This window comes from Alligator mississippiensis, chromosome 2 (assembly GCF_030867095.1).
Source record: "Alligator mississippiensis isolate rAllMis1 chromosome 2, rAllMis1, whole genome shotgun sequence".
NCBI classification, from domain to species: Eukaryota; Metazoa; Chordata; order Crocodylia; family Alligatoridae; genus Alligator; species Alligator mississippiensis.
This window is the reverse complement of record NC_081825.1, coordinates 148459714-148481451: the sequence shown is the minus strand read 5'-3', so window position 1 is coordinate 148481451 and position 21738 is coordinate 148459714. Positions and strand designations below refer to the sequence as shown.

The 21738-nt window shown below is 45.2% G+C and overlaps 1 protein-coding gene across 7 annotated transcripts in view; it reads left to right on the top strand.

The window, feature by feature from the left end:
• WDFY3 (WD repeat and FYVE domain containing 3) overlaps positions 1–21738 on the top strand; it is a 378134-nt gene that overhangs the window by 91892 nt on the left and 264504 nt on the right. For 2 of the 7 annotated variants that reach the window (XM_059722254.1, XM_059722255.1), the window contains 2 exons: positions 2140–2190; positions 16252–16462. In XM_059722254.1, coding sequence (XP_059578237.1) covers positions 2140–2190; positions 16252–16462 — 262 coding nt within the window. Of the gene's footprint in view, positions 1–2139; positions 2191–4408; positions 4446–16251; positions 16463–21738 lie in introns of all 7 variants that reach the window. The other 5 variants (XM_059722256.1, XM_059722257.1, XM_019479325.2 and 2 more) reach the window with 3 other exon arrangements.

Sequence of the window (21738 nt, the reverse complement as noted above, 5' to 3'; positions counted from 1 at the left end):
TATTACTTATGAAGTCTAGCATTATATACAGTAGTTGTCCTAAAACTTTAATAACTTTGCCCTTAAATGCTGTTTACAAATTGTTTCTATTATACCTGCAACCTAAGTTGTTAAAGTTTAACAGTGCACAAGGACTTTATGAAGACCCTGTATATATAATTACAGTATATATATACTGGCCCTCCAACCCACCCCTGTGCTAAAGCAACAGAAAACAGCTTTTATTTACCCTGGAAGAAGTATTGCTATAATATAATTTGCATGAAGTGTGAAACAACAGAGGCTATTGAGGATGAGAGCCTACCCCAGAGATGAGCTGTTTTACTTGGATCTGCCTCAGTACATGGAGACTAACCCTGCAGGCAGGGTACACTTGGCCAGGCAGATGGGATGGGGCCATGAGCAGGTGGGGCCAGTGCAGGAACTGTGATCATGAGTCGGTGACAGTGCAAGGCTGGGGGGGCCCTGGGGCAGAGCTGCAATCTGCTCCCCTCACATCCCTCTGATGGGTGCCAGTTGTACAGGCAGGGGGGAACTCAGCCCTGTGCTTTTCAGCACTCAGTGATCCTTGTCCCCAGGCCCAGCCCTGGTCCCTGCCCAACCCACCCATCTCACTCCCAGACACTAGTCCCCACCTGCTTGCAGCCCCATCTCTTCTGCCCAGCTGAGTGTGCCCTGCCCATGGGGTCCTGGTCTGGTCTCCCTGGAGCCCTCCTGCCTGCTTTGCCTGGTGTGCAGGCTGGACAGGCCAGGGCACCCAAAAAAGTGCAGCCAGGGCCAGCAGTGACTCAGTGGCAGCTGGAAGGAGCTGCTGCTGCCAGGAAGCAGAGTCTGGCTGCTATGCCAATCCAACCCTGTTGTGTACCCAGGGGCAGCAGGATGGGCTGCATGTTCCGTGGCACAAACCAAGGGATTCATAGATGTTTGGGTTGGAAGGGACCTTAGTAGATCATGGAGTCCAATCCCCTGCCATGGGCAGGAGAGAGCACTGGGGTCAGACGACCCTAGCCAGGTGTATGTCCAGCCTCCTCTTCAGAACCCCCGAGGCAGGGGAGTACACCACCTCCCTTGCAAGCCTTCCCTTGAAGCCAGGTTCTGGCAGCCCTTGCAGACAAAAACAATATCTTAAATCATGACAAACTACAGTTCGGTGTACCGGTTTGATAAGGTCATCACTGCAGGCTGGATAGAATCCCGTGGCAGATCGGATCTGGCCTGTGGGCCATATTTTGCCCATTCCTGCTGTAGCACCTGAATTGAAATCATACTCAAGGTCTTGGTTCTTATCTTCAGAATGCTTATTGTCTTGCTCCCACAATTTCTAAAAGAATAACTATAAAGGGTCAAGATAATTTTAAATGTGGATTAAGTAGCTGCTTGGTTTGCTTGCCTGGCTACTATGCATACATGTTTAATTACCTACAAGAATAATTCAGTATGCAAATGGTGCAGTACACCAAGGATCTTTTAAAAATGTGGTATCAGCAAAGTAAAGACTTCTTAAAGGCTTTTTTTCCAAAGGAAGGATAAATAGGACAAAAATATAGCTAATAGATTGAATAATCTATTTTTAAGACATCTGGGGAAGTAGTATAGGCTTAGCCAATAGGCCACTCCTTTGTTAAAGGACACCGATTCTGTCTTGTCTTGGACATACTGTGACATCTCCATACTGCCCAAGAACATCAGCTGGAGCTTAGGACATCTCTTTTTTCTTAGCCTGTGGAACAAAGCAAGTATTCCCTTGTTTTGTGATCTGTAAATTAAAAGCACTGTTTGAAAGTCATACATCAGTTTTTCGTAGTTTCAAGGCATGTTAGCATTCAACTTTATTATCAAATACACTGAGGAAAAAGCAGTTGGAAAAAGCCTTTAAAAATTGAGATCTTCAGAAAACATGGGTTCCATGAAGGTAGAAAGAAGTAAGATCCAAATTTAAAAACAAAAACAAATTATAGTAAAATGTTTTTATTATTTCTACTTTTAATATTGCTTTTATTATCAATCCCTTTTTAATATTGCTTGTAAATATTGCTAATGTCTTTCTATGACCAGGTAACTAACCATCTGGACAAGGGACACAAGGTTGATGTCACTTGCTTAGAATTCAGTAAAGCCTTTTGATTCTGTTTTCCACAGGATACTCTCAACCAAACTGGAGGGTACTGGACTGAACCAGTCTACAGTGAGGTGGGTAGAAAACTGGCTTAGAGACTGGGATGGCCTCATCCTGGAGGGCCATCTTCAGTGGTGTCCCCCAGGGATCAGTGCTTGGACCCATGCTTTTTAACATATTTAGTAATGACTTGGATGAGGGTGTGGGAAGCTCAACAATTAAGTTTGCGGATGACACCAAGCTGTGGGGAAATGCGGGTGCATCAGAGGATAGGGTAAGGATCCAGGATGACCTTGACAGACTGGTTCTATGGGCTGAATAGAATCAGATGAAGTTTAACAGGGAGAAGTGCAGGGTTCTTCATCTGGGTAGGAAGAACCTACACCATAACTACACTATGGGTGGTGGTCCACTGGCTGGCACAGCATCTGAGTGAGACTTGGGGGTTACAGTCTATTGGAAGATGAACATGAGCCAACAGTGTGATAGGGTTGCCAGCTGGGCAAATAGAACTCTGGTGTGCATCAGCTGATATGTTGCCAATAGATCCAGGGAAGTGCTCCTCCCTCTCTACTTGGCACTGGTGAGCCCTCAGCTGGAGTACTGTATGTCCACTTCTGGGCACTGCACTTCAAGAAGGACATGGATAAGCTCGAGAGGGTACAAAGAAAGGTCACCTGCATGGCCAAGGGCATGGAGGATAGGCCCAAAGAGAAGAGATTCCAGTAACTGGGCCTGTTCAGTCTAAGTAAGAGAAGGCTTGAGAGGTGACTTGATAGCTGCCTACGAGTACATCAGAGGTGAGCACCAAGATCTAGGGGAGCAACTCCTTCGGGAAGGAACCTCAAGGGAGGACAAGGACCAATGGGCCTAAGCTGATAGAAGGTAAATTCAGGCTGGACATAAGAAAAAAAATTTTCTCTGTAAGGGTCACCAGAATTCGGAACACACTCCCGGCAGAGGTGGTACAGTCACCATCCTTGGAGGTGTTCAAGATGAGGCTGGACAAGCATCTTGTTGAGCTCATATGAGCCCAATAACTTTTTGCCCACGGCAGGGGACCGGACTTGATCTTACAGATCCTTTCCAGTCCTTCAATTCTACGATTCTAGAAAATACAAATATTTGCCAGATTCAACATTTAGCATTCAACTGAATGATTACTGTACACATTAAACATAAATTTTAGTATTTTATATAGAAATTGGTTGATGGGTAGATCTTAATTTGGTCAAATCTGAAACAAATGGTTTAATTCTTACCTTTACTAATGTGAAGCTTGCTTAGAGACAGAATTTGAGGCCTGAAGAATATAGAGACTGCGCTTAAGGTTTTTTTCCCCCTTTTTCTTCAACCTTGTGTCATTTTTGTATGTAAAAGAATAAACATGCTCAAAAGAATTTTAAAAAAATCCAAAGATGTAATTATTAGTGTTCAGAGTGGGGAAAAAAACTAATCGATGAATCTGCTGTGCATTGATAAGAGGATACAGTTAAGGTGCTTATGCCTTCTTAAGTCTACACAAGAGGTGTAAGCAAGTCAAAACATTTGAAGAAAAAAAAGGAAATTTTACAAACGTACTATTTGAAATAGAACGTGGTAGGAAATGTTACCTTCTGGAAGCAGAATTTAAAAAGTTTATTTGAATAGTGGGAGTCATGCTGAGATGCAGGGGGAAAAAGTACATTTTCTAAAAAAAAACAAACCCAAAAAGCCTACATTGAGAGCTGCATATGCACTGCTGACAGGAGTGTTGATTTAACTTCTCTTCTATGATAAATAAAGATATAGGAAGCAAACTGTAAACATATATCATTTGGCAGCCAGAATTGTATCCTAGATATTATGGAAACGGTGCTGCTGCTGCTTGGCAAAGAAGGTTCAAATTCTGATTTAAGGACTGGATTTAATAAGTTTTATGGTTTTATGCAATGCCTGAACAGAAATCATAAAGTCTTAAATTCCATTTCCACCTATATACTTTCAGCAGTAGTCATGCAAATTTTATAATTCTTATTGCCATTTTTTGGGTAATAGTCTACTTAATGCGTACCAGGCAACTGCTGAACATGATGTTAGCCCTACGTTTTTGTCTGTTTATATTAGAACAGTCTCTCAGTTTCTATGTTTCAGTTAAGGGCAGAAACCGCTTAAGTTTAAAGGACGTCTTTGACCTACTCTCTATTTCATAAGGTAATCTTGACTCCATTTAACTACATAATTGGTGAAACAGCCATCAATTTCAAGGCCTCAAAAGCGTCCTGGAACTAACTAGGCTTTTTCAATTTCCAGGCTGTTACTAGACACAGGAGGAACTCTGAGAAATAAGGTAAGGAACATTAATGAATAGTCTGAAAGGCTTTAGCCCCTTTTGTCCCTGTAGTTAATAGGCATTGCATACACTGAGTTTGAATAAGTGTATAGCTTGTTTTCAGTCCAGAGGCTGTGCACCTAATCAAATACATTCATTGTTATGAGAAAAACAGAAATATGCTGTATATGGGATAATGGTACATGAAGCCTGGAGGCATTATATGCACATTTAGAAAATTCAGTCTTTAAAAACAAGTAGATAATTAAAAAAAAATTATTATTATTTGCCTTGACACAGTTTTTGGATTACCAGGTACTAATTTTAGTTGTCTGAATATTAGGCCCCTGCTATACATTACAGGTACTGAACAAATAACTGGTTATCACACAAATCATTGTGCCATTACTTTGAGACCAGTTCTATGTGCAGAGAAGCTTTTGCACAATAAAAAGTTAAAACCACTTCTAGAAAGAAAATTGTTCTCCTGTTAAAATTGGGGGTGGGGTAGGGGGAATGAGCGGAATTTGTCCTTTATTCAGGGGTGCAGGTCATCAGCATTTCATAAGGACAACCTGGGGCTCCAAAGGAAAAAGTAGAGTAGTAGTTCTCAACGTTTTTGGACTCAAGGCACCCCTCACTGGGCTTGAAGCACCCCTCATTAGACTCGATGTCCTCCATAACTTTTGTGAATTAAGTGGCACCCAATTTCAAATGAATTTTTATATTACAGTGCTTATACAGGGGCTGAGCAGTAGGGGTGGGAGGTGGTCCAGACAGGTAGAAGCATTAGCTGGGCTTACCTGTTTATCTCCTCACACCTCATAGCACTCTTGAAAAAATCTGGCATCACCCCAGGGTGCATCCTGGTTGAGAATCACTGGAATATAGTGGATTTGTTTGTTAGAAATGTTAGGATTACTATGTAAATACTTCAAATGAATAGGTCACTTCTTACTACCTCTTCTTGCCCATCAAAAGGTAAAATGTTCATCTACAGAGTTTATTTTTCATGTGGTTGCTTGACCTTTCTCTTGACAAAACTAACAGCAAGGTATCTAAGTATTTTTTGATATTTGATTGTGAAATGTAACCCACAAAAGAATTAAAAATCCAGGTCCATTAACTTCTCCTAGTAGCTAATCTAGATGTGTCTAGATTAATTTTGCCAGTTTTCTACTATAAAACACAAAGGAAATAAATGATTTTAAAGACAGACTTAGTTTTGTTTCCTTTTTTAATTAGTGGTATCATTTTAAATGCCAGTGCAATGGTAGAAAAAATACTCCTGACTAATTACAATGCAGATAATTATCTATTGCTTATTTAAGTAACACCCTTTTGAAGCTGTAGATGCATTGCTTGGACCTATAATAGCTATTGTGAAACTAAATACAGAGTGGATTGTGTAGCTTCTATCAGTTTACTTTTCTTTTAAGAAATGTTTTGATATCTCCAATAATATTACCCCTCCATTACCGTACCCTAATTATTCCTCATTACTGTGTATATACAATATACAGTTGTTTCATTATGAACCTGTGAACTTTTTGATATGTTTTATTTTATGAAGTGTGCCTACTGCATAAGCAGTCTGCCTCCTGTTTGCCTTTAAAGCTTAATAAATGTTAGTAATGGATGCCACTGTCTCATTCATATAAAAGTGAGGAGGTATCCTTTGTAATAGTTACAGTAAGTGTTCCTTGTCTGTGTATCAGATCAGCTCTTAGGGAATTCAACAATTATTTTCGTATGTTAGTTTCTAGAGAAGGAAGGGGGACTAAAGACTCGGCAGAGAACTATGGATTTTTATTTCAGGGCCTCTTTTTATGCCACAAAGACAGGCTCATTTGAAGTGTAGAGAAATTAGGAAGCAGTAATGCAAAACCATTAACACATGACTGTCTTTCAGTCAATAGAAGAAAATGAGGGAATGATTAGCATAATATTATCTTGCTGACAAGTTGAAGTCCCTTTGACTATAGGCTTAAATATCTGTTGCTTCTAACTCTAGCACTGACCGGTGTTGGAAATATTTTTCTAACGGCACTAATTATTATGGACTTCTCAAGACTGGAAAAATCATCTCACCATTTAGATGACAAACAATAGCATCAGTTTTTGCTGTAACCATTCCTATCCCAGACACCCTAGTTAATATATGTTGCATCTCAGGGCTCTTAATAAGCATGCTTTGCCAAACCCTTGTCAGTTGACAAGGCTCTGAGATTGTCAGAAGCTACGAGTCACAAGTCAGTCCTCCCAGACCTTGTGTGTCATTTTGAGTAATTAGCTGTCTTGGCCTACTATTGGCACTGGAGAGGATTCTGCCAGATTGGTTTGGACTCCTTTTTCTTTTGGTGAATTTCTTGAGGCTCCAGGCAAACCAGCAAATCATCTTTCCTGCAACTTATTTTTTCCGTAGCCTTTCTCTTTTCCTGTGCACCTTCCCATCTCCTTATTTCTTAGGGCAGCAGCCACATCTGCATGATAAATTTACCGTGATTGGCAACATTGTCCTCAAATAGGCTGTGCGTTCCAGGCAGGCCTTCTCTGAGATGGGAAGCAGTGCAGTTGTGTTCACCCAGCATCCTGGGTAGCCTAATTGGCCTTGTCACTCAGCAAGGAGCTCTTAAATATTTCATCAAAGCAGTGGAAGAATAGTTTCTAGGTCACAAAACCATTCATTATGGTTTATGGGCCATGGCAGAGTTTGTTTATCACAAAATTAACATGCTACACCTACAGGCAGTTTATCTTGTGATATTGTGGCTGGCTTATTATTTTATTTGTTAAATTTGGAACACACTTTGTGGCTGGTTTGAATCGTGCTTTGATTTGAATGTGAAGCATGTATGCTCATTCTCCTTCCCTCCCTTCTGTCTTACCCCCACCAAAAGGGAGGGGAGCAGGAATCTTACAGGCTGTCCTTCAAAGGTCTGGGGACTTGGGAAACCCTGTCTTGGGGACCAGCTCCTTGATGCTGGGCTCCCCATGCACCAGGAAATTTAAACACGTGCCAAGGAGGGCAGCATCAAGGAACAGTTCTCCAGTGCCTGGCTGCCCGGATCTGGTCCAGGCTCCTTATATACTAGCAGATGCATGATGGGATCTGAGCCCCAGATCCCTGAAATTGCGCATTTGTCAATCTTGAACATCTGGCATGGCAGAACATGTGATTTGATTGATTGATTTTCCAGACATGGAATAAAATCCCATCACACATTAAATTAATGTCTGCCCGTGGCCTAAGACATCCACTGACACTCTTTGAATCTTTGCTGCAATTAACTGATTCCACTAGCTGGTATGGTTAACAACAAGTTCAAATGGGTATCGAGCATCTGCTGTCAGGACAGGTTTGAGGAGTCCTGCATTCTCCTTTGGATGCTACCTTTTCTTCATCTTTGTATAAAAGATTGGTTTTCTAACATTTTGACATTTGGAAGAAACAGATGATTTTACACTTAAGTTACAGTTTTTTTTTCTCTCCACTATAAACAGTTGCTTAATTGCTGTTCAGGCAGCTGCCTTCCAATTTTATCTGTACAAACTTATGTAAAATACATAATGTTTTAAGTAGCATTATCTAAATTGACATGCTAGACATCTTGCTTTTGTTGTATATAATTGGGTAAAAAGTAATGAATTATAATTAAGTATCTGAAATTGAGGAGCTAGACAGCCAATTTCACAGGTTGATCACAGGGTCAGCTGCCATTTTTGTGGGCTTATTGTGGCGGAGTCCCCCTGTACCTCTGGCCAAGGGGCCCTGGTGGCCCTTTCCCTTGCTGCTGATTGGCCAAGAGGACTCTGTTACACAGCCCCACCCCTCTCTACTGATGGGTGGTGAGGGGTTGGTCTGCATGACTGGAAGCCCCTATAGCCAGTTAGCAGCAAGGGGTGCGGAGGGCCTGTCACACTGGCAGCTCCCTGTGCCTATCCCCTGGCCAGCTGTTAGACCAGGCTGCAGTGGCCATGAGGGCCACTGGCTCCTACTGGGGAGCTGGCATTTTATTTTTAGTAAGGTGTCCCTCCCCCTGACTCCCCACAGATTTTGCAGACTATGCCCGATTTTCGCAGTTTCTGCAAAATTGTGAATTAAATATCTAATTATAACCTTTGTGGAAATGCTGCATGAAACAAGGATGAATTATATTGCAGAGATAAAAGTTAACATGTCTCAAATTTTAATCATATTTATAATTCAGTGAGTAAATATTCCAGACTCTTACTATTCACTTTCCTTATGGAGCCATAATTAGACTAGATAATTAGTGAAAATTATTGAATCTTTTCATTTGAGATGTTTCAACTGAGACTAGAACAGCCAAACATGAAGAAGCCAAACTTTAGACTGTTGATTCTGTGATCTTTGGGGACAGACCTGGGTAAGTGAGAGAAGTCAGGGTTTTCCTGCTTATCCATACCCACCCCTGGGATCTCCAGGGACTCCTCTGCCTAAGGGGGAAAGTCAGAGTTTTCATGCCTAACTAAACAGATTTCTGGAGAGCCCAGAGGCAGGTCTGAGTAAGCAGGTCCCAGCATGGAGGGCCAGGGTGCCAGGTATTCCTTGGAACTACTTTTTGTCATGCCACTAATTTGCCTCTGGTACGGTGCTGCACAGAATAGGGATGTGGCTTTTGCTAACCATTTGTGCTGCCATAATTTTTATGGTGGTGGAAGTGCAACCAGTACCATGGCACGGAAGTTTGGTGCCTGGGGCAAAGCCAGCAGCAGCAGCCTTCCCTCGCCCCACACACAGATCCAGGGGGCACGTGCCCCCCTCCCCCCCCCCCCATGCTTGCCTAGGAGTGCATGCAGCAACAGGAGCCACCCTCCCCTTGTCCTCGCAGCCCCCGAAACGTGCCACGCGTGGCTCCGTCCTGCACCCTTCCCTGTCTGGGCAGTGTCTGTTGGTGCCCCTTTGCTTCGGCCCCCAGGGCGGTTGCCCCACTTGCCCCCCCTTGCTATGGCACTGACTGTAATGTCAGGCGATACGCATCTGTTTCTACCCTTAGTGATTTTTTTGCATGTTGTCTATAGCAGGCTCTGGAAAGCAGCTCTGCATTGATTATATATACTCTGTAATATGCAAAGCAGGAAAGTCATTCATCTGGTTATATCAGTGGAAAGTCCTAATGCAGATGTGCTCCATGAACATAGAGCAGGATTTATGTCAGTATGGCTTAATATGATATATTACCAGGTTAAGGTGCATGGATGAAAGCCGTATTTATATCCAGTACAGCAATCTGCATTAGGAATTTGACCTGGTATAATTTCGATACTGTTCTTGCATAAATTCCTTTAATACCGGCCTCTCTCTGTTTGGAGTCTTCAGATTTGTGAAAGGAAAGATACAGAAGAGTATAAAAGCAATTTGTGTAAATGTTTGACTCTTTTTCTAGAAGTCTACTGCAAATGGTAGATTCCATGAAGTGTCCTGGCTGTAATGGCATATACACAGATTTATTCATTTGTTCGTTTCCTTGCTGTACAGATTAACTGACTGAGAAATGTTTAATACCATCAGAAATTTGGCAAGTAAAATATGGAGACCTATATCAGGCAGTTTAGGTGTTGACTTGTTCTTTAGTACTGTAGCATCTGTGCATTCAAGTGCAGTGAATTGATCTTCAGATACTCAGGTTAGATCAGGGACTTGCAAGGAAGTTGAATCAAAGAACTGTTGTCCATGGGCGCACAAGAATTTTGTAGATCTGGAATGGAATCCAATCTTAAGAATTTTTTAAGCTTTTCTTTTAGATGAGGGATCATTCAGAGCTGTCCAGTGCAAGGTTATTTTTATTTTCAGCCTATCCATATTCTAAATGGGTTTGGATATGTTTACTCTATTATCTGTCTCAGTCAAGGTCTTCATGATTTGCAGTAACTTTAAGTCAGTGCTAAATACGGGAAGGTGTAGAGGGGTTAAGATTCATAGATGTTAGGGTCGGAAGGGACCTCAATAGATCATCGAGTCCGACCCCCTGCATAAGCAGGAAAGAGTGCTGGGTCTAGATGAGATGACCCCAGCTAGATGCTCATCTAACCTCCTCTTGAAGACCCCCAGGGTAGGGGAGAGCACCACCTCCCTTGCGAGCCCGTTCCAGACCTTGGCCACTCTAACTGTGAAGAAGTTCTTCCTAATGTCCAATCTAAATCTGCTCTCTGCTAGCTTGTGGCCATTGTTTCTTGTAAGCCCCGGGGGCGCCTTGGTGAATAAATACTCACCAATTCCCTTCTGTGCCCCCGTGATGAACTTAAAGGCAGCCACAAGGTCGCCTCTCAACCTTCTCTTGCGGAGGCTGAAAAGGTCCAGTTTCTCTAGTCTCTCCTCGTAGGGCTTGGTCTGCAGGCCCTTGACCATACGAGTTGCCCTTCTCTGGACTCTCTCCAGGTTATCCACATCCTTCTTGAAGTGTGGCGCCCAGAATTGCATGCAGTACTCCAACTGCGGTCTGACCAGCGCCCTATAGAGGGGAAGTATCACCTCCCTGGACCTATTCATCATGCATCTGCTGATGCACGATAAAGTGCCATTGGCTTTTCTGATGGCTTCGTCACACTGCTGGCTCATGTTCATCTTGGAGTCCATTAGGACTCCAAGATCCCTTTCCACCTCTGTGCCACCCAGCAGGTCATTCCCTAGGCTGTAGGTGTGCTGGACATTTTTCCTCCCTAGGTGCAGCACTTTGCATTTCTCCTTGTTGAACTGCATTCTGTTGTTTTCTGCCCACTTGTCCAACCTATCCAGGTCTACCTGCAGCTGTTCCCTGCCCTCCGACGTGTCCACTTCTCCCCATAGCTTTGTGTCATCTGCAAACTTGGACAGAGTACATTTCACTCCCTCGTCCAAGTCGCTGATGAAGACATTAAAGAGTATCGGTCCAAGGACCGAGCCCTGCGGGACCCCACTGCCCACACCCTTCCAGGTCGAGACCGACCCATCCACCACGACTCTTTGGGTGTGACCCTCTAGCCAATTTGCCACCCACCGGACTGTGTAATCATCCACATCACAGCCTCTTAACTTGTTCACCAGTATGGAGTGGGATACCGTATCGAAGGCCTTCCTGAAGTCTAAGTATACGACATCCACCCCTCCTCCTGTGTCCATGCATTTCGTAACCTGGTCATAGAAAGAGACTAGATTGGTCAGGCACGATCTGCCCGCCACAAACCCGTGCTGGTTTCCCCTCAGCATAATTTGCCCTGCCGGGCTCTCACAAATGTGAGCCTTGATAATTTTTTCAAAGACTTTACCAAGGATGGAGGTGAGAGTGACTGGCCTATAGTTGCCCGGGTCCTCCTTCCTCCCCTTTTTGAAAATGGGGACCACGTTAGCCCTTTTCCAGTCCTCCGGGACCTGGCCCGTGCGCCATGAGCGTTCGAATATTCCCGCCAGTGGCTCTGCAGTGATGTTGGCCAGTGCCTTCAGCACCCTCGGATGGAGCCCATCCGGGCCTGCCGACTTAAAGGCATCCAGTTCTTCCAAGTGACTCTGCACCACCTCAGGATCTACGCATGGAAGTCAGGCGCCTTGCTGCTGCCTCTCTACAACCCCAGTGAGAGACTTGTCGTGCCCCTCGCTTAGGAACACTGAGGCAAAGAACTCGTTGAGGAGTTCAGCCTTGTCCCCCCTGTCTGTCACCAATTGTTTCTGCCCATTTAGCAGTGGTCCTATTCCTCCCTGGGCCTTCCTTTTACTCCCAATATATCTAAAAAACAATTTCTTGTTGTCTTTTACTTGGGTTGCCATCCTCAGCTCCATGGTAGCTTTGGCCCGCCTAACTGCCTCCCTACAAGCATGAGCAGAGGAGGTATATTCATCTTTAGTGATCTCACCCTGTTTCCACTTTTTATGTGCTCCCCTTTTGGCCCTTAGGCTGCCCTGGATTTCTGTGGTCAGCCATGGAAGCCTCCTGGCCCCTTTCCTTTTTTGCCTCGCTCGGGGATCGTCTTGCTTTGTGCCCGAAGGATCATTTCCTTAAGGCACAGCCACCCTTCTTGGGCTCCCATCCCTTCAAAACTCCTACTCTGCAGTGCGTCCTTGACTAATCACCTGAGTGCATTAAGTTCTTTCATAGCACACAGTTTAGCTAGGCTTGACAAGACAGTCTTAATATCGTGTGGTTAGGGTATGCTTATGAAGAATGTGAAAGACACCTCTGCCCAATGAGTTAATAAGCAGAAGATTTAAGATTGCTACCAAATATTTCTCTCCTCCCTTGACAACATTTTGCTTTGTTGCTATCCTGCATGCAAACATGCAGTTATTATGCTGTTTTATTTAGAGTTCTCAGCATTTCCTGCCTATATACTGAAAGCAAAATGTCAGGTTTCATTAAGATGAAACAAAACAAATGAATTTGTTCATCTGTGAAGAGCTGTATTCTAAAATGTCCCTATTTATTTTGAAGCAGAATAATCTATTTTGATTTTTCTGGATTTTACATATTAGAACAAGCAATTGAAGTAACATCATTAAGTCTCATGAAAAGTTTGGGAGAGCTTTGGCCTCTTCTGAAAATTGCATTGTCTGTTTCAACTTGAAACATATTTGGATGTAACATACTGTTCTGATTTGAAATTTATTACAGGCCTTACTTTTTCTAAAGCTGATGAAATGAAAACATTACAGGGTTGTCTTATCATGTTTCCTTAGACACAAAGCCAAAGAGAATCTCAAGTTTAGGATGATAATTTCTGACTTTTGTATGAGTTCTTGTTTTTGCGTGTACATTTTTCATATTATATTGAAGTCTTCCTTAGCATTAGGTATGGTCTATTTCTGATCTTTTGCTTTTTTGCAGTCGGGCAGAATGCTATGATAGAGCTGCAATATTAGGTGTCTTACTGAATTATTAATTATGGATGTGTGAAATATTCATGCAAGCAGGCAGAGGGGTCTTTTTAGGTCTCATACGCTTTTTATTTTTTATTTTATTAGTAATTATTCACAGTAATTTGATATGGATACTTTATTTTCTAGATTGCAGGTTCATATTTAGGTAGATGTGGAGGTAAAATTCTCTGTGTACTTCTTCCGTTGCATGCAAATACAAAGGTGATGGCCTTTTTGCCACTGCATCACATAAGGATTTTGCATTGATAGATGGACATATGTTACAGTAGTGTGGTGTTGCTTGGGGGAAAACAGCCATAAGAATACACTAGTGTAAGTGTGTTCTTACATGTGCCCATTCTTATCTTGGAATACCTGTTAGCTTAATGCAGACAGGCTGGCTGTTCTACTGTCCCCTGCCACATAGTGGTGAGGGGCTATAATTGTGCCTAGTGCAACAGCTACGGTGGAAGAACTGGTCATCTCTGGTTTCTGGATCCCAGTATTGATTACACTGGTGCAGAAAAGCAATGTAGTTTATGCTGGGTTTAATGAATTCTCTGTCCAAGCCCTGCATAGCTTGTCCATAATGGCCTCTGAATTGTTTTTAGAATCTTTTTTTTAGGTTGGAGTTCTCCATTCTGGAGATGTAGCTTGTAGGCCTGTGCGAATAGAGAAGTATTTGATTCAGATTTGGTCAATTTGGAGGACAGTGATTCAGTTCAGAGATTCGGATCACCCTCCTGAATTGATTCGGCTGAATCAGCTTCAGAAGATTCGGCGAGTTTCCGTGATCCGAATTGGCTGGGGAGAGGCAGGCACAGCTGGGCAGCTGCAGGTTCTCCTGCAGCTCCTTTGGCTGTGCCTGCCTCTCCCTGGGCGGGGGGAGCCATGGGAGAAGCCCCCATGGCTGCCCTGCCCAGTCCCATCTCCTGCCTAGCCTAGCCTCCCCAGAGCTTTATTTAAAAAAAGGGAAAAAAAATCCCCACACTCACCAGATGCAGCAGCAGGGATCAGGGCCTCTGGGTACTTGTGGCAGAGCCCCCCCACACACAGTAGGGGGCAGCAGGGATTGCCCCCCCACACCTCACACTTGTACGGCAGCTGCCCCATTGCGCGGGTGCAGCGTGACTCGACAGGATGCTGCGCACTGTCTGGGAGCTGGGGCTGCTGGGGCTCAGTGGTTCTGGGTTCTGGCTGACACGTGGAGCCACCCCAGCTCCCAGGCGAATCGAGCCAGGAGCTGGGGAGTCGAGCCGGCTTGAATCCCTAGCCCCCAGTTGGATTCTTCAGCTCCCTGTTCGATTTGCTGGTGAGCTGGGTTGGCTACATGTCAGCCGGAGCCTGGCACCACTCAGTCCCAGCGGCCCCAGCTCCCAAGCGATGCGCAGACCCGTGCTGAGCCGTGCTGCACCTGCACCATGGGGCAGCTGCTGTGCGGGTGCCAGGTGAGGGGGGGCAATCCCCACTGACCCGTGCTGCACAGGAGGGCTCTGCCACGAGTGCCCAGAGGCCCTGATCCCCTCTGCTGCAGCTAGTGCATGCTGGGAGGCTGGGCCAGGCAGGAGATGGAGCTGGGCAGGGCAGCCATGGGGGCTTTTCCCCCAGCTCCCCTGGCTGTGCCTGCCTCTGCCCCGGTGGGGGAAGCCATGGGGGTTATGCCCTGCTTCTGCTTACCCAGCCAGTATGGGAGGGGGCCAATGCAGGTGTGGTTTGCTCTGGGTGGTAGCAGGGCATAGCCCTTGCTCCCAGCGCTGTTGTGCCTGCATCAGTGCTGGGAGCAGGGACTCTGCCCTGTCTCCGCTTGCCAGCCGGCGCGGAATGCATGTGTGGCAGCGCTCTGAGTGGGGGCCAGACCTTGCTGCTGCTTGCCTCTTCCGCCTGGAGCGAGCCGTGTCCGCATCCTGGCCCCCTCCCCTCCCAGCTGGGCAAGCGCCAGCAGGGCAGAGCCCCCGCTCCTGGCGCTGCTGCGCCCACATCCCATGCCCTGCTTCCCCCCTCCCCAAGTAATGTTCCTCCCTGCTCTCTGGCTGGGCAGCTTGTCCCAGCCCCTTCCCCATGCCCTTTCCCTCCTCCAACCCCAACAGACTTACCAGCTGGAGGCAGCTGTTAGCTGCCTGTTTAGTCTATGGCTGAATCTCCGAATCGGCTGAATTTTTTTCTGAAGTTTTTTCCGAATTAATTTGGAGCTTTTACTTGGTCTCCTGATTCGATGCGGATTCGGAGATTCAGTCCTCGAATCGGGCTTCATCTCCTCTGAATCGAATCAGCTACTGAAGCTTCACACAGTTCTAGTAGCTTGCTTGCATTCTTTGTTTCTAGCAATGTAATGCTAATTATAAATGCTTGCCTGGCTTAAGAAGGTTGTTTCACAGAGTTGTTGTCTAGGTTGCAGAAATTTCCCTTGGTCTGCTGTTTCCTGCAGTACATTCAGGATGTGAAATGAAAACCGTTGTTTTTGGAAGCCTGTACACTGAGATAGAAAAAAGAGGGTAATTCTGTAGTTAGTCTCATCATAGAGCAACTATCTTGGTGTTTTGAATTGACTCGTGATTGAATTGTATAGCTTACAATTTGGTGTACGCAGTCATAGATTCTAGAATTATTTTGGTAAAGATTTATGATAAATTAGTTTGTTCTGGAATGTATCTGTCTTTCAATCTCAGAAATAAGCAGTGCTTGTCAACACAGTATACCTAATCGGCTATATTCTATATTGTGGGAGTTAGCAATTTCTTTTCTGGTTCCTGGCGATACCAACTTGAAGCCTAAAATTAAAAGATCCAGTTTTCCTCCTCCTGACATGTAATGTTAGATTCGTATTGCATAAAATTATCTTGTACTTTCAATAAAAGTAGCTGCTGTCTTTGTGGCAGGGTTTGGGATAGTAACACTTTGAATTTCTTTTCCAAGTAGATTTGTGATCATTGCCCTAGTCTATGCACTCAACTAATTGATTTCTTCTCTAAACAGGATAGAGAGGAATTTACCAAAGTCAACAAAGATGAATATGGTGAAGAGGATCATGGGCCGGCCACGGCAGGAGGATTGCGGCCCTCAGGATAATGCTTTAGGGCTGATGCACCTGCGCCGCCTCTTCACAGAACTTTGTCATCCTCCTCGGCACATGACTCAGAAAGAACAGGAAGAGAAACTTTATATGATGCTGCCGGTGTTTAACAGGGTAAGCCAGACAATCTTCACTGTCTGTGACCACTTAGATCTATGTTTTGTAACAGTTGTTCTTCAGGATTAAAGGGTTTGGGAATATATAGTAGAAACTCAATAGGAGTTGTAACTGGTTTGCTGCCAGCATATCCTTTCTCCGACATCCAAAATAATGAGTTAGGAACTTAATAAAAGGACATAAGGCAAGGATTTTTGTGGGTAATATATTTTATTAGACCAGCTGCATGGTTGGTATGGGTCTAGACAGTCTTTCAAATGCAGTGCATACTTTTTCAGGTCTCAGGTTCATGTCAGTCTGGTTTTCATTTTTTTATTTATTAACACTTAATTTTAATTGGGGATCTACATGAGCATCTAGATCGGGTGGGCATTTATTTCAGCTGGAGGGCACTTAATGAGTTTTGGTGAGCTGTCGAGGGCTGCAAAGGTAGCCCTGTGCCTTGACCGGTGCCCTGCCCCCATGTCAATCTTGGGACTGGCAGTCCCATCCTTAACCCCTGACCTTTGCCACCCAAAGTCCCTCCGCTTGCTCCTGGAACTCCTCCTTTGGCAGGGGGAGGGGAGGATGGTTGCCATATTAACTTTGCTGCAGTCCTTGCCGCCATGTTCAGCTCTTGCCAGAGCCGCAAATCGCCAGGCAGCAGTGCCTAGGCAGGCCACGAGTGCCCTGAGGGCCCCTGTCTGCTGTTGCTGCTGTTGCTGGTGGTGGGGGTTGTGTGCCGTGGGATGTTCCCTAATGGGTGGGTGCCCACAGGCCAGATGGAATTGCCTGGTGGGCTGGATGCGGTCCATGGGCTGTATTTTGCCTGTTCCTGATCTAGATTGCCCTATAACTATGCTGCAGAACTTGCTATCATAATGGAGTTGCCTGCATGTCGAAAAGCTGAGGTTATATTCAGACCTGAGATAATTTTTATGATTCTGTGATTCTGTTTGCTCATTTTTGACAGCTGCTGCAGATCCCTCTGATAGGAGTGATGCTGTAATGCGGTGAGCGCCACAATCTCCAGAATAGAGGGGTTCTTTGTAACACTTCAGAAACTTTTGTCACTCGATTGTGCTTCTGCTTTGTCATGAGTAAATCTTTGACAACTCTTTAAGGGTGTTACGAGAGCATCAGTTTTATGAACTCTAGTATGTCTACCCATTAAAGAGAGATGTTGAAATGTAATTGTGCTTTTTTCCTGCATCCCTTTCATCATTTAATGTGCTATCAGGGAAAACTGGGACATCAGTAAAATAAAAATAAAATATTTCAGATTAGTAAATCTGAAAAAAAAATTAGCCTGTTCCTTTTCCGAATGTTATGTATTAAGCTGGTTATGTGCTGCTTAGAACAGGGGTGGGCAAAATATGGCCTGCGGGCCACATCTGGCCCGCCAGGCCATTCTATCCAGCCTGTGGGGCCCCTAGAAAATTTTTAAAAATTAATATTTATTTGCCTCTGGCTCCTGTCAAGTGACAGGAGCCAGGGGCAGTAGGACACAGGGGAAGCCAAAGCAGGCTTCTGGAAGAACAGAAGAACAGGGCCTGCCCTGCCCTGCCCTGCCCTGCCCTGCATCCCTCCCCCTGCCGCCACCCCCCCCCCCCCGCCCCGCCCAGCTGGAGGGACTGTGGGGCTATTCCTGCCTGTGCCGGAGCGGGAAACTTGGGAAAGAGGGGGTCGGGGCTGCGCACACTGGTCCCCACCGGGCCAGGGGGCTGGGAGCAAGGGCGCATGGGGGAACTAGTGCCAGTGGGGCCCAGAGTGGGGTGGCACCCCTCTCTTCCTCCTGGGGCAACCCAGCCTGGCTCTGTAGAGCACAGCCAGCTGCACCCCAGGCTCCTGCCACCCTACTCTGGGCCCTGCTGGCACTGGCCCCAGGGCACCTCCTGGCTGTTGCTGGCTCACAACCCCCCTGTCTATCCCTGGGGACAGCACGGGGGACGCCTGAGGCCACTGGGGGCAGCAGGAGCTGGTGGGGATGTGGCCCAGGGAGGCGGTGCGGAATTTGTATCCTGCGCCAAAGGCTTGGGGTGGCAACAGCCCAGCTGCTCCCCCCATGGGAGGCTCCTGTGGGTGCTGCCACCCTGGGGGGGAAGGCCTGGGCTCCCCCACCCCACAGGGGCCCAGCAGCAGCTCACTTCCTGGCCCCAGGACAGGTGGAAGGCTGCAGCGAGAGCGGAGCCGCAGCTGCTTTTCTGTTCCAGAAGCTCCTGTGACCGCAAGGAGCCCAGGGGTCCCAGGAAGTTTCTGGCCGGCCCTGGGGGCAGTGTGGGTTGCCTCTCGAGGCTGCTGGGGGTGGCATGACCTGGCATGGTCCCAGCCCGGGGCATGGGAAGCTTGAGGAGGCCGCAGTAAGGGGGGACCAGGCCTTTCCCCTGGGGCAGCAGCACCCACTGGGGCCACCCATGGTGGGGGCAGCCAGGCCGTTGCCATCCCAAGCCTTCTGCTGGTTTCCAGCGGCTCCGAGAGCACCTTGCACTGCCCCCCGAGCCTGACAGGTCCTTCCCCGGCAACCCGCAGCCTCGTGGCGGCAGCAGAATCCGCTGGAGTGCAAACATGGCCATGAGGCTTTGGGCAGCAAGGGTCTGGCTGGCTCGCCTCTTGCAACCCTTCCTGCAAACTTCACAGCCACACCATCCTCCAGACACAATCACACATCCCACAAATACCTCCCCCCCCACCACCACCACATGCACACACCTTGACACGCCTGCATACTCCACACACTATACAAGAGTAAGTCTGCATTTTGAGTTATTATGCAATCACTTTTACATATGAAACATTTTTGTCCTGATAGGTGTGTGTTTGTGCATATTTTTAATTGAATTATAATATTATAGGTATTTGATTTTTTTAGTACATAATAATTTGTTTTTTTCTGGTTCTAAGATAGCAAACCCTCTTCTCTGAAGGAGTACTTCTAGGGGCAAGGGGAGGGACTTCTGGTGGCAAGGGTCAGAGGTCATGGGTGGGACTTATGGTCCCAAGATGACAACCAGGGGGCGGGGCACCTGTTAAGGGGTGGGATTACCCATGAGGCACTCAACAGCTTGCAAAAACTCGCTAAGTGGCCCTCTGCCCAAAATAATTGCCTGCTCCTGGCTTAAAATAACTGAAATTAAAACATGGTAGTAATGTGATTTCTAGGCTGAAAGCACCTTTGCAGTTTAGTGTGCAGTCATGTAACAGAAACAGGATATATTATACAGTATCAACATTAAGTAGTATGATCAAGTGATAGTCTCTCAAACCCTAGTCTAATGTTTAGGGTTCTATTCCTGTCCCTTCAACTGACCTGCAATGTGAGTTGGGGTTAGCTTTCAGTTTTCCTGATTATCTTTGGTTGTAAGCCCTTTTGGGGCATGGCCTTTCTTTCTTTCTCTGTCTCTCTCTCTGTCTCTGTGTTTCTCTGTCTCTGTCTCTTGACTGTGTGGCAGAGTTTCTGCCTACCATGTGGGAGATCAGAGTTCAAGTCCCAGCTTTGGTGACTTGGGGTAAGTGAGCTCTTTCTTTCTTTGAATTTTGATCTTGGTTAGGGCCTGTGCTAGTCATAATAATTCAGATAAATTCTGGGATTCTTCCTTTGGTGGTAACCACGGTTGACTCTTCAAAAACTGAATACTCTTTTAATATGCCTGATACTTCTTCATTAGCTGCAGGGGAAAAGGTTCCTTCCTGGCCTACAATAATTGGATTTGATCACTATAATTTTACCTTATCTATATAGAATGTTATTAATAATAACATTATTAAGACATAGTAATTTGTGTGCAGCCAAGGATTGTAAACTACCTTTTGATGTCCCTCCCGAGGACCTCGTAGACATGAAGGAAAAAGTTGACAAGTCACTTGTTATTCCTGTCTCCTGCTCTTTTACAGTCTGATTTTCACACTCTACATTCATTCCTTTTTCCTGAGCTCATTTATAACTTGTTAGTAACCTTCATGTGCCTTTATATCATTAACCACTCCCTATATCTCTTCCTCCTTTAATTACTGCATAAGCATTCTGTTAAAAACAAAAGGAAACCCCCAGCCTTTCATCACCTCATCACCCTTCTAAATTAAAGGACCTAGATTTCAAAGTCACTTCAGTTGGCTTTTTGCCACCTAGGCTCTGTAGAATTGCATGTATTGTTATGTCAGATATCCTCTGTTGATGATTCTCTTGTGCTTAACTTCATCCCTGTTCTTGATATTTCAGATACTGTTGAATGCTGGGGTTTTTCCGTAGCCACCCTGTTTCTCTTGATCTTTTTATAGGTCCTTCCTGTGATGGCTCTCCATTAAGTTCTTGTCGGTCCTTTCTTTAACTCCTTTGGTGATAGCTCTTTTTCTCTCTGGTCCTTGCTATTAGATCGTAATTATTTGCTTCCCATTTCTTTTTTGGGAGTGATCTCATCCGCATCCCACGTTTTGTTACATTTGTGCTAAAGGTGTTAATTATTCTTTACTGGTATTGCATATCTGTTTCTAGTGCAAGTTTTTTTGTTTTTTGTTTTTTTTATCTGACCAAAGCAGACTTCAATTTTTATCTTAAATCCTTCCCCTCTTTCTCATTTCACCATTTGGTTTTAACCATAGCTATCCATTCTGAGTCTCAGGCTTCTTTAATCTGTCCCCTCTTGGAAACTGTTTTTTTTTCCCTACAAATCCAGTTTTCACTAAATGTTGTCATTATAATTTACAACTGTTTAAAATCAGAATGTTACTCTGTCTTGGCGTATTCCTTTTATCTATTTCCTTTTGTTTCCTGTTTCTGGAATCAAAGATGATTATTATCAGTCCCCTCTAAGCCATCTAGAGTGCTACAGCAAAAAATCCTTTTTCTTGGTCAGTTGGATCTTGTTACTTCAGTGCGTTTAGTTATTTCTCTGGCTTTTCACTGTCTGCAATATAAAGTCTAGCTTGCCTTCTAGAGCCTGAATACCCACAGCTCAAGTCTGTTTACTGTTGTCTTGACTCTGAGTGTTATTCTCTTAACAATCTGCCAAAACCCCAACCTCCTTTCATTTAGTTCCTTCTGAAGCCCTTCTTCCTTTTCTGAGGCCTACACATCAGGGAGGGGAGCAGGGGTGAGGATAACTCTGGCTTTCCCAGCCTACTTCTTAATTTCTAGCTTATAAGGTCTGCATGGCAGGGGTTACCTTTTAACTGTCTTTGAGATTACTAACTCAGAATTATTTCCAAACTAACTTGCTAACCAGATTTAGGAGGAAGAATCATTTGCTTTACTATACCATATTTCAAACCCTGGCCCAAAGCTGGGTGTAATCTTGGCT